General features: G+C 47.9%; 1 protein-coding gene across 1 annotated transcript in view; it reads right to left on the reverse strand.

The window, feature by feature from the left end:
- LOC139245193 (inactive ubiquitin carboxyl-terminal hydrolase 53-like) overlaps positions 1-12,955 on the reverse strand; it is a 167,579-nt gene that overhangs the window by 61,963 nt on the left and 92,661 nt on the right. The window contains exon 10 of the mRNA XM_070871130.1: positions 8,286-8,456. Coding sequence (XP_070727231.1) covers positions 8,286-8,456 — 171 coding nt within the window. The remainder of the gene's footprint in view (positions 1-8,285; positions 8,457-12,955) is intronic.

Genomic DNA, 12,955 nt, shown 5'->3' on the forward strand with positions numbered 1-12,955 from the left:
GTTGCACATTTGACTTTGGCATTATTTTTGGGCTGAGAAGTTGGCAGTGAGTACAAAGCAAAAAGGAAATATTATACATCAATAAATACAAGTCACTCAACAATTCACATTTGCAATTACTTCAGTTCTCGGATTGTATTGTCATTTTAAACAACTCCGCAGAAAGCTGTGAACACATCCACCTTTAAAAAACTTAGTTCAAAAATTTAATCTAAGCTTTTTAAAAAAATAATTGGTTTACTAAAGGTAACCTTTCAAGTGTCAACTTGAAATAAAAACTTATATTTTGAGAAAATCAGAAATAAATTCTTACTTGATCTCTTTTCTATGCTACCTAATTGAACTTGTGTTAACTGTCAATGATTTCAATATGGGGCTAAAGAAAGTAGTGTTCAAATATGTAGACAATACTAAAATAGGGAAGTATAGTAAATAATTAAGAACCAAAAGGAAACTGCAAAGGGATATTGGCAAGTGGTAGAATGGGCAAAAAAGTGGCAGATGAAATGCAGTATCAGTAAATATGAGGTACAGATTGAACACCTCTTATCTGGGACTCACTTATCCGGTACCACCCCTCGTCTGGGACGATTCCCGGCCGGCAGGTGGCGCATGAGCAGAACGCAACTGTCAAAATCCTTCTCACCAATATAATCTTTTTCCTCAACCGGCTGCCTCCTCCTCCTCGCCCTGCTGGAAGTCCTGAAACCACAGTCCTCGGGCCAGCCGCCACTCCCCACAGCACTCCCTCCGGGGGATCAGGCAGACTCTTCGGGATTCCCTGCACACTGATTGGCTGAACCGATAGTGAGTCAGTCAGCCAATCAGCACACACACATACTTATCCTAGCAACAGCACTTAAAGGTGCAGTCCACCCAAACACGTGACCTCCCCTCATCCAACAAAGTCTCTCGTTCAGGACAGGCCAGGTCCCGGATAAGGGAGTTTCAACCTGTAGTACATTTTGATTAAAATAAATTAATTATAATTTGAATGGGGGCAAGCTACGCAATGTAGAAGCACAGAGATTTGGGGTTCAGATTCACAAGACATTAAATGCAGTACTTCGAAAAAAACTAATGGAATACTCGGATTTATGGCAAAAGATATAGTATATAGAAGTTTGAGATGTCCTAGCGAATCCATATAAAACCTCAGTTGGAGTAGTATGTGCAGTTTTAGGCTCTACACTATTTTGAAAGATATTGGCCCGGAATTTGCGGTGGGTAAAAAAACAGCATTTGCTGTTATTACCCCTTTGAAACTGACCGCAACTTTAGGATGCGCACGCGCTAAATCCTGATCAGAAAGCCTGAAGTTGGGGTAGCAGTCATTGGGGGTGAACCCCTTTGCTTTGCTGCTGACCCCAAATTACAGGCCATTGAAGCAAGAGTACAGTGTAGATTCACTAAATGCTGCCCGATGAGGAAACAAATATGAAAAAAAACTTGTAGCTACTGTCATTAAAATGGAGATAATTAAAGGGCGATTTGATACAAGTGCTTAAATTTATGAAAGGATGGGACACGAGAGTAAAATAATAGTGGTTCAGAAGTCTAGTACAAGGGGACAAAGCTACAAGATTAAATACGAGAGTGTTAGGACAGAGAGCAGGAAAAGTATTTGTTTTTTTTATATACAGAGGGTTGCAAGACTTGAATGCACTACCAAAGTTAGTGATTGAAGCGTGACCATGTTAACATTAAGAATATGTCAGATGAGTGGTTGAAAGGGAATAAAAGGGACCTGAGAATATAGCAGGCACATGAAATTAGGAATACTGTTCATGAGTAGGATAAGCACCAACACAAGACTGGTCGGATCCAAGGGCTTTTTTCTGTTGTAATTTCTATATAAAACTATGCAAATTTAATACCATTATTTTCTGGCCTCAAGTATAAAAAAAATTAAGATTTTCTCTTTCACTCTCATAAACCAAGAATTTTCTAATTTGATATCACAAAATTGCTAGTCAAATTTAAGGAAATATCATTCAGCTCTTTTAAAATTACTGAGCTGGATTGGTTTCTGCCTGCAGCGATCACCTCTTACAGAAGGTCGATACTGCATGGATTTCAGGGCCAGAGTGATCTCCTGGACTAGTTTCGATCGCCTGGATGGGTCGGAGAAGAATTTCCCATATATTTTCCCCCCAAATTGGCCTGTTTTTTTTTTCCTCTCCCAGGAGATCACAGGGTGGAGTGCATACGTTGTGATACACAAGATATCGCAATTGTGGGGGACAGGCTCGATGGTCTTTACCTGTCTGTCATTGTTCGTATGTGCTGACAAATTAGTGTAAATTAGCAAGGCTTCTAATTAAGTTTGAGCATAGGCATCTGATAGCAGTTCAATAAATGCTTTTCAAGTTCAAGAAATTGTCAGAGCTAACAGAGAGCTGGTAATGTATCTATTAACAAACCTACAAAGAGATCTCGAGGCCGAAATTGCCTCTTTCCGAAAGGCCCGTTAGCGCCTCTGGGAGGACTTTTCGCCCAGGGGCAGGTGGCGGAAGCAATCCAGCCGGAATTGCACCAGGATGATGCGGCGAAAACTGTTGCGCCATGCCCAGTAGTTTTCACCCCGGGCAGCGGCACACATGGCGATGATGTAATCGCTGTGCTCGTCGACACCTTATCCCATACCGACCCCTTTATGCCTCGTGTGGGAAATTGCCCCACGGGAATGAGGTTGGCACGGGGCGATGTCACCGACAGCTTTGCCGGTCGCAAAACTGTGGTGCCCTGTCCGCCCTTAAAGGGAAGGGTTTGCGCCGCAGCCGGCACCTTTTTTTTTTGTCGGTTGACTTTGCAGTTGGCCCGACAATGGCAGCCGCTGGTTCAGCTGGGCACCAACATGCAGCCCTGCACCCCCTCTTGATCCGCTGGTCTAGTCGAAACCCTCCCTGGTGACAGAGTGGACACCTGGAAAATGGCTGTAGAGTTCGCAGAGACCCTCCCCTTTAAAAGGGGAGCGATGTTGGTGACTCGTCATGTCAGCGTGGCACTGACGTTATCAGCGCTGCGCTTCCGCCCCCGATCGCTCCACTATTGTCCTGCGGAGGTGATTTCCACCTCAGATACCGGCCCACAGATTTTTTTAGATTCAACGACCCCAATTCCGGGACATTTAGCTGTCCATCTCGCCGGGCGTTAAATTTTCATTTAATTCAAATTTAGTGCCATAACGGGGCATGGGGCAATTTCGTCCCCCTTATGTTTTGATAATCCCTAGTGGTAGCTAGCATACTGTATACCTGAGGCGTGAGTCCGGGGATCGGCAGAGGCCTATAAAGGCCACGAGAGGCAGCGGGAGTTCGTGGTCGCTGAGGCGTGAGTCCGGGGATCAGCAGAGGCCTATAAAGGCTGCGAGAGGCAGCGAGAGTTCGTGGTCGCTGAGGCGTGAGTCCAGGGATCGGCGGAGGCCTATAAAGGCCGCGAGAGGCAGCGGGAGTTCGTGGTCGCTGAGGCGTGAGTCCGGGGATCAGCAGAGGCCTATAAAGGCTGCGAGAGGCAGCGAGAGTTCGTGGTCGCTGAGGCGTGAGTCCAGGGATCGGCGGAGGCCTATAAAGGCCGCGAGAGGCAGCGGGAGTTCGTGGTCGCTGAGGCGTGAGCCCGGGGATCGGCAGAGACCTATAAAGGCGTGCTTGTGCAGCTACAGGGAGAAGGCGAAAAAGAAGTAGAAAGAAAACGAAAGGTGACGTCACAGCCAAGAGGGTAAGTGATTGGCAAGTAGTTTTTCTTTTTCTTTTTATGTCAGTAAGTAACCTTTTAACATTGTTGTTGCCAATTTAAGTGTATCTAAGGGTTAAGTCATGGCAGGAGAGCTCGGACATGTGTTATGCTCCTCCTGTACTATGTGGGAAGTCAGGGACGCTTCCGGTGTCCCTGACGACGACGTGTGCGGGAAGTGCATCTGCCTGCAGCTCCTGACGGACCGCATTGCGGCACTGGAGCTGCGGGTGGATGAACTCTGGAGCATCCACGATGCTGAGAATGATGTGAATAGCACGTTTAGTGAGTTGGTCTTACTGCAGGTAAAGGGTACACAGCCAGAAAGGGAATGAAAGACCAACAGGAAGAGCAGTGCAAGGAAGGTAGTGCAGGGGTCCCTTGTGGTCATCCCCCTGCAAAACAGATACATCACTTTGGGTACTTTTGAGGGGTTGACTCATCAGGGGAGGGCAGCAGCAGCGAAATTCATGGCACCATGGCTGGCTCTGCTGCACAGGAGGGCAGGAAAAAGAGTGGGAGAGTGATAGTGATAGGAGATTCAATTGTAAGGGGAATAGATAGACGTTTCTGCGGCCGCAACCGTGACTCCAGGATGGTATGTTGCCCTCCTGGTGCAAGGGTCAAGGATGACTTGGAGCGGGTGCAGGATATTCCGAAAAGGGAGGGTGAACAGCCAGTTGTCGTGGTGCATATAGGTAAAAAAACGAGATGTGTTCCTGAATTAAAATGTAGGACCTCAAAAGTAGTAATCTCAGGATTGCTACCAGTGCCACGTACTAGTCAGAGTAGGAATCGCAGAATAGCTCAGATGAATATGTGGCTTGAGGAGTGGTGCAGAAGGGAGGGATTCAAATTCCTGGGACATTGGAACCGGTTCTGGGGGAGGTGGGACCAGTACAAAACAGACGGTCTGCACCTGGGCAGGACCAGAACCAATGTCCGAGAGGGAATGTTTGCTAGTGCTGTTGGGGAGGAGTTAAACTAATATGGCAGGGGGATGGGAACCTATGCAGGGAGACAGAGAGAAATAAAATGGAGTCAGAAGCAAAATATAGAAAGGAGAATAGTAAAAGTGGAGGGTAGAGAAATCCAAGGCAAAAAACAAAAAGGGCCACATTACAGCAAAATTCTAAAAGGGGCAAAGTGTGTTAAAAAACAAGCCTGAAGGCTCTGTGCCTCAATGCGAGGAGTGTTCGTAATGAGGTGGATGAATTAACTGCGCAGATAGCAGTTAACGGATACGATGTGATCGGCATCACGGAGACATGGCTCCAGGGTGACCAAGGCTGGGAACTCAATATCCAAGGGTATTCAGCATTTAGAAAGGATAGACAGAAAGGAAAAGGAGGCGGGGTGGCGTTGCTGGTTAAAGAAGAAATCAAAGCAATTGTAAGGAAGGACATTAGCCTGGATGATGTGGAATCAGTATGGGTGGAGCTGCGGAATTCCAAAGGACAGAAAACGCTAGTGGGAGTTGTGTATAGACCACCTAATAGTAGTAGTGAGGTTGGGGACAGCATCAAACAAGAAATAAGGGATGTGTGCAATAAAGGTACAGCAGTAATCATGGGCGACTTTAATCTAGATATTGATTGGGCTAACCTAACTGATAGCAATGCAGTGGAGGAGGATTTCCTGGAGTGTATTAGGGATGGTTTTCTAGACCAAGGAATCAACCAGGGAGCTGGCCATCCTAGACTGGGTAATGTGTAATGTGAAGGGAACAATTAGCAATCTTGTTGTGCGAGGTCCTTTGGGGAAAAGTGACCATAATATGGTAGAATTCCTTATTAAGATGGTGAGCGACAAAGTTAATTTGGAAACTAGAGTCTGAACTTAAGGAAAGGTAACTTCGACGGAATGAGGCATGAATTGGCTAGAATAGACTGGCAAAGGATACTCAAAGGGTTGACGGTGTATAGGCAATGGCAAACATTTAAAGATCACATGGATGAACTTCAGCAATTGTTCATCCCTGTCTGGAGTAAAAATAAAACTGTGAAGGTGGCTCAACCATTGGTTAACAAAGGAAATTAAAGGATAGTGTTAAAGCCAAGGAAGTGGCATATAAATTGGCTAGAAAAAGCAACAAACCTGAGGACTGGGAGAAATTTAGAATTCAACAGAGGACGACAAAGGGTTTAATTAAGAGGGGGAAAAATAGAGTATGAGAGGAAGCTTGCAGGGAATATAAAAACTGACTGCAAAAGCTTCTATAAATGTGTGAAGAGAAAAAGATTAGTAAAGACAAACGTAGGTCTCTTGCAGTCGGATTCAGGTGAATTTATAATGGGGAACAAAGAAATGGCAGATCAACTGAACCAATACTTTGGTTCTGTCTTCACGAAGGAAGATACAAATAACCTTCCGAAAGTACTAGGGGACAGTGGGTCTAGTGAGAAGGAGGAACTGAAGGATATCCTTATTAGGTGGGAAATTGTGTTAGGGAAATTGATGGGATTGAAGGCCGATAAATCCCCGGGGCCTGATAGTCTGCATCCCAGAGTACTCGAGGAAGTGGCCCTAGAAATAGTGGATGCATTGGTGATCATTTTCCAACAGTCTATCGACTCTGGATCAGTTCCTATGGACTGGAGGGTAGCTAATGTAACACCACTTTTTTTAAAAAGTGGGGGGAAAGAGAGAAAATGGGTAATTATCAGCCTGACATCAGTAGTGGGGAAAATGTTGGAATTAATCATTAAGCATGAAATAGCAGTGCATTTGGAAAGCACTGACAGGATCAGACCAATTCAGCATGGATTTATGAAAGGGAAATCATGCTTGACGAAACTTCTGAAATTTTTTGAGGATGTAACTGGTAGAGTAGACAAGGGAGAACCAGTGGATGTGGTGTATTTGGACTTTCAAAAGGCTTTTGACAAGGTCCCGCACAAGAGATTGGTGTGCAAAATCAAAGCACATGGTATTGGGGGTAATATACTGACGTGGATAGGGAACTGGTTGGCAGACAGGAAGCAGAGAGTCGGGATAAACAGGTCCTTTTCAGAATGGCAGGCAGTGACTAGTGGAGTGCTGCAGGGCTCAATGCTGGGACCCCAGCTCTTTACAAGGTACATTAACGATTTAGATGAAGGAATAGAGTGTAATATCTCCAAGTTTGCGCATGACACTAAACTGGGTGGTGGTGACAGCTGTGAGGAGGTCGCTAAGAAGTTGCAGGGTGACTTGGACAGGTTAGGTGAGTGGACAAATACATGGCAGATACAGTATAATGTGGATAAATGTGAGTTTATCCATTTTGGTGGCAAAAACACGAAGGCAGAATATTATCTGAATGGCGGTTGACTAGGAAAAGGGGAGGTGCAGCGAGACCTGGGAGTCATGGTCCATCAGTCACTGAAAGTGGGCATGCAGGTGCAGCAGGCGGTAAATGGTATGTTGGCCTTCATAGCTAGGGGATTTGAATATAGAAGCAGGGAGATCTTAATGCAGCTGTACAGGGCCTTGGTGAGGCCTCACCTGGAATATTGTGTTCAGTTTTGGTCTCCTCATCTGAGGAAGGACATTCTTGCTATTGAGGGAGTGCAGCGAAGGTTCACCAGACTGATTCCAGGGATGTCACATGAGGAGAAACTGGATCAACTGGGCCTTTATTCTCTGGAGTTTAGAAGGATGAGAGGGATCTCATAGAAACATAAAAGATTCTGACGGGACTGGACAGGATAGATGTGGGAAGAATGTTCCCGATGTTGGGGAAGTCCAGAACCAGGGGACATAGTCTTAGGATAAGGGATAGGCCATTTAGGCCTGAGATGAGGAGAAACTTCTTCACTCAGAGTTGTTAACCTGTAGAATTCCCTGCCGCAGAGAGTTGTTGATGCCAGTTCACTGGATATATTCAAGAGGGAGTTAGATATGGCCCTTACGGTTAAGGGGATCAAGGGGTATGGAGAGAAAGCAGGAAAGGGGTACTGAAGGGATGATCAGCCATGATCTTATTGAATGGCGGTGCAGGCTCGAAGGGCCGAATGGCCTATTCCTGTACCTATTTTCTATAAATAAGAGAACTAGTAACATCTATTGACAGCAAATTAAAAATTCCAGGGAGACAGAGTCCAATACAGCAGACAACCATGAAAGTGTAAAGTACATAGAGCTTAACAAACTGAAAATCAATAGGGATTAGTAGATTGGTATATTAGATATTCATCAGTTACTAAACACATCACAGCCACTTACTACCTAGCAGTTACACCTGGGTAGTTTAAAAGTCAGATGCGACACCTCAATGTTGAGTTGTTAGCTATTACTGTAAACATCTCGCCAACATTTAAGGCTATAAATGGTAAACTAAGTTTAGAAATGCACAATTTTCCTGAAGAAAAGCCACCACTTTAGCTACCAGTCTCCAAATACCGGACAGACTTGCTGTAGAATCTACACCTTCGACACGTTGCGGAATTTGGTGGGGATGCTGAAAAAATTAGCTTTGAAGTGCTGCAGAACTCTAGGAGCCCTGCCTATTACCATCAATATAGTATCCAAGCCTTAAAATGAACCGTTCCACAAGATAATCAATTACTTACTTAGCCCTCGACCTCTACTATCTTGAATATAGCCTCTCTGGAAACCTCCTTTAGCATTAGATGATTGTTTTAGAGGCACTTTTGGTCCACTGGTTTTTGATGAATGCCCTTCAGTTCCATTTTCCTTCTCATAGTCAGCCATTCTAGCAGCAGAAATTTGCATGTCTTTTTCTGTTACATCAAACATGCAGAGAACATTTAGATGTGCAGGAATCAAACCAGCCATCAAGCAAGACACAAATACATCACAGAAAAAATAGTTCTGCTGAACACCATTGTGCATTAAGTGTACTGTATGGTATAAATAAAGATCTACTAGAAAAAACACCATTAAATTTGACTTTTGTACGACCGACCGAGGCCCTATTGATATATTAGAACCCTGATTTCTATATTAAAAGGAGCCCATCGTCTGAAACATGCAGGCGCTTTGGATCCCCTTTCAAAATGAAGCCGGCTGCATTGCCTGTGTTAATGGGGTAGTAAGGCTTCTGACCCCATTTTGAGGTCGTTACTGCCAGTTAACGTCAGGCAAAGGCCGTGAAAATGAACTCCAATAACTTCTATTTGCCAAATGAATTTCCTCCCCTGCTGTAAACAAGCTTCAATTCTGAGCCCTAGTCTTTGTTCTTCAACTAACTTTGTTCTTCTCGGCAACCAAAGAATCAAGCGGTAGGTTGGACAGAATGGCCCCAAGTTTCGACATGATTTGCTCCTGATTTTTTATTTTATTTATTTATTTATTTATTTATTTATTTATTTATTTTTTTTTTTTTTTTAAGGAGCAACTGGTGTAGAACGGAGTATCTTCGAAATCGGAATTCTCGCCATTTAGTTTGCTCCAGTTCTCATCAGTTAGAACAGTTTCACTTTGGAACAGAATTTTTTTTTCAAAAGGGGGCGTGTCCGGCCACTTACGCCTGTTTTCAAAGTTTCGGCAGTGAAAACTTACTCCAAACTAACTTAGAATGGAGTAAGTGAAGATTTTTGTACCTTGTCTACACTTTAGAAAATCAGGCGTAGGTTACAAATCAGGCGTAGGGAATGGGGGGGGGGGGGGGTTTAAAGGGAAGTTTACAAACATTAAACACTTCAGTTTTACAAATAAAGAGCCATCATCAATAATAAATGATAAAAACATCAATAAATCAACAAATAAATTAATCAAGAAAAATTAAGAAATAATTTTTTTTTAAAAATCAATAAATAAAACATTTTCTACTTACTGACTACAGCACCGGGAGCCCTCCAACAGCGTGCTGGGATACCCCCCGACAGTGTATCTCTCTCTGTCTGTCTGTGTCTCTCATTCTCTGTCTGTCAGTGTCTGTGTTTCTGACAGCGAGAGGAGAGGGAGAGAGGGGGGGAGGGAAGGGGGGAGAAGGGGAGAGAAGGGGGGAGATGGAGGGGGGGGGGGGAGAGAAGGAAGGAGATGGGGGGGGGGGGAGAGAAGGAAGGAGATGGGGGGGGGGGGGGAGAAGAGAAGGAGATGGGGGGGGGGGGAGAAGAGAAGGAGATGGGGGAGAGAAGGAAGGAGATGGGGGGGGGGGGGAGGAGAAGAGAAGGAGATGGGGAGGAGAAGAGAAGGAGATGGGGGGGAGAAGAGAAGGAGATGGGGGGGGGGGGGGGAAGAGAGAGAAGGAGAAGGAGATGGGGGGGGGGGGGAAGGAGATGGGGGGGGGGAAGGAGATGGGGGGGGGGGGAAGGAGATGGGGGGGGGGGGGAAGGAGATGGGGGGGGGGGGGAAGGAGATGGGGGGGGGGGGAAGGAGATGGGGGGGGGGGGAAGGAGATGGGGGGGGGGAAGGAGATGGGGGGGGGGGGAAGGAGATGGGGGGGGGGGAAGGAGATGGGGGGGGGGGAAGGAGATGGGGGGGGGGGGGAAGAGAAGGAGATGGGGGGGGGAGAGAAGGAGATGGGGGGGGGAGAGAAGGAGATGGGGGGGGGGGGAGAGAAGCAGATGGGGGGGGGAGAGAAGGAGATGGGGGGGGGAAGGGGGGAAGAGAAGGAGATGGGGGGGGGAGAGAAGGAGATGGGGGGGGGGAAGAGAAGGAGATGGGGGGGGGGGAAGAGAAGGAGATGGGGGGGGGGGAAGAGAAGGAGATGGGGGGGGGGGGGAAGAGAAGGAGATGGGGGGGGGGGAGAGAAGGAGATGGGGGGGGGGAGGAAGGAGATGGGGGGGGGGAGAGAAGGAGATGGGGGGGGGGGAGAGAAGGAGATGGGGGGGGGAGAGAAGGAGATGGGGGGGGGAGAGAAGGAGATGGGGGGGGGGGAGAGAAGGAGATGGGGGGGGGAGAGAAGGAGATGGGGGGGGGGAGAGAAGGAGATGGGGGGGGGAGAGAAGGAGATGGGGGGGGGGGAGAGAAGGAGATGGGGGGGGGGGAGAGAAGGAGATGGGGGGGGGAGAGAAGGAGATTGGGGGGGGGGGGAGAGAAGGAGATTGGGGGGGGGGAGAGAAGGAGATGGGGGGAGGAGAGAAGGAGATGGGGGGGGGGGGAGAGAAGGAGATGGGGGGGGGGGAAGAGAAGGAGATGGGGGGGGGGGGAAGAGAAGGAGATGGGGGGGGGGAAGAGAAGGAGATGGGGGGGGGAAGAGAAGGAGATGGGGGGGGGGGAAGAGAAGGAGATGGGGGGGGGGAAGAGAAGGAGATGGGGGGGGGGAGAGAAGGAGATGGGGGGGGAGAGAAGGAGATGGGGGGGGGGAGAGAAGGAGATGGGGGGGGGAGAGAAGGAGATGGGGGGGGGGGGGAGAAGGAGATGGGGGGGGGGAGAGAAGGAGATGGGGGGGGGGGAAGAGAAGGAGATGGGGGGGGAGGGAGAAGGAGATGGGGATGGGGGGGGGGAGAAGGAGATGGGATGGGGGGGGGGGAGAAGGAGATGGGATGGGGGGGGGAGAAGGAGATGGGGATGGGGGGGGGAGAAGGAGATGGGGATGGGGGGGGGAGAAGGAGATGGGGATGGGGGGGGGGGGGCGGAAGGAGAAAGATTTGGGGGGGGGGGCCTGAACGGGCCGGGCCCAAGACTTTGGGCAGGGCCCGTCCCCAGCACCAGATTTACAGGTAGGTGACGTTGGGTCGGGTCGGGGGGGGGGGGGGGAGCGCGGGTCGGGGGCGGTGGTGGGAGGGAGGTCGGTTCGGGTCTCGGGGAGGGAGGGAGAGGGAGGTCAGGTCGGGTCCAGTCCGGGGGCTGGGGGGTGCGGGAGTTGGGTCAGTGTCGGGGGAAGCGGGAGTCGGGTCCGATCCGGGGGGGGGGGGGGGGGGGGAGCGGGAGTCGAGCCGGGTCGGGAGGAAGCAGGAGCTGGGCGTGGGAGGAGCCTTATTCGCAGCCCCAGTGAGGCCCCTCCCACACAGTTTTGCGCGCCTGGAGCTACTGCACATGAGCGCCCACTGTAGCGCGCATGTGCAGAGGTCCCGGCACTGTTTTCAGTGCAGGGACTTAGCTCCGCTCCTGCTGCGCAGCGCCAAGAGCCGGAGGACCTGCAGGGAGCTGGAGAATCTGGAAATTTTTTTTAGGCGCACTTTGTGGCGCGAAAAACGGGCGTCCAGGTTGGGACTGCGCCGTTCTAGGCGCAGCTCGAAACTTGGGCCCAATATTTCTACTTGGAAATTGAGCTCCTTTCAAAGAATGAGGAAGAGAATATCTATTGCAAGTAATCCAACATCCTTTCCTTAATTGTTTAACCACCACATGTACCAAGAGTAATGAGATGAATGCCTGGTTAATCTGTTTTACTGGTGTTGGTTGATGTTTAAATGTTTGCCAGAAAACTGGGAAACTATTCTTCAGAAAATTGAACTGGATCTTTTACATCAACCTGAAATAGATGAGCTTTGGTTTAACGAAAGATAAACCAATGCAGCACTTCACAGGGACTGCACAGAAGTATCAGCCTAGATTAGGTGCTCAAGTTCTGGAGTGGACCCATAACCCCTTAACTCAGGAGGTGAGAGTGCTAACACGGAGTCAAGCTGACACTTTGTACACCAAATATAAAGAAAGAGCTACTGGTAGCATTTCAACAATAATATATTTTTGAAGTTACCCCATATTTTTCTTGATAATTGACGAGACTGTGCAAACTGAATAAAAATAAACATTTCCTCAATGATGAACATCTTGCAGATTTAGTTGCAACATAAAATGAAGGATAAACTTTGATGAATTGCAAATAGAATCAGAAAAATTACAATGCTTGACATACCTATGAAAACTTAAGCATTTAGGGCTAGACTTTCGGCAACATTCCACCTATTTTCCCTTTTTTTTTAAAAAGACCATTACTGTCCATTATTCGCTTTTAGTAGGAACTAACGGCCACTTACCGCCAGCGGTAATTTTGGCTGCCTATTATCGCTGGCAGTAAACTGAATCGCCTGCCCATCAGCTGCAGGTGATTTTCCATGCACTTCAATGTGCACCGCCCAATTACAACCCATATTACCACCGTGTGCTAATTTCGGCATTCTGCCGGCATTTTCTACCGCCCTGAGAAAGCTGCACTTACCTGACCTTAACCCAGCAGTATGGACGCCATGTTTTAAAACGGATGTATTTGAAGAAAAGGCTGCTTCTAAAGAACATAAGAAATAGGAGTAGGCCATATGGTCTCTCGAGCCTGCTCCGCCATTCAATACGATTGAGGCTGATCCAATCATGGACTCAGGTCCACGTC

The sequence above is a fragment of the Pristiophorus japonicus genome, chromosome 2, assembly GCF_044704955.1.
Source record: "Pristiophorus japonicus isolate sPriJap1 chromosome 2, sPriJap1.hap1, whole genome shotgun sequence".
Taxonomy (NCBI): domain Eukaryota; kingdom Metazoa; phylum Chordata; class Chondrichthyes; family Pristiophoridae; genus Pristiophorus; species Pristiophorus japonicus.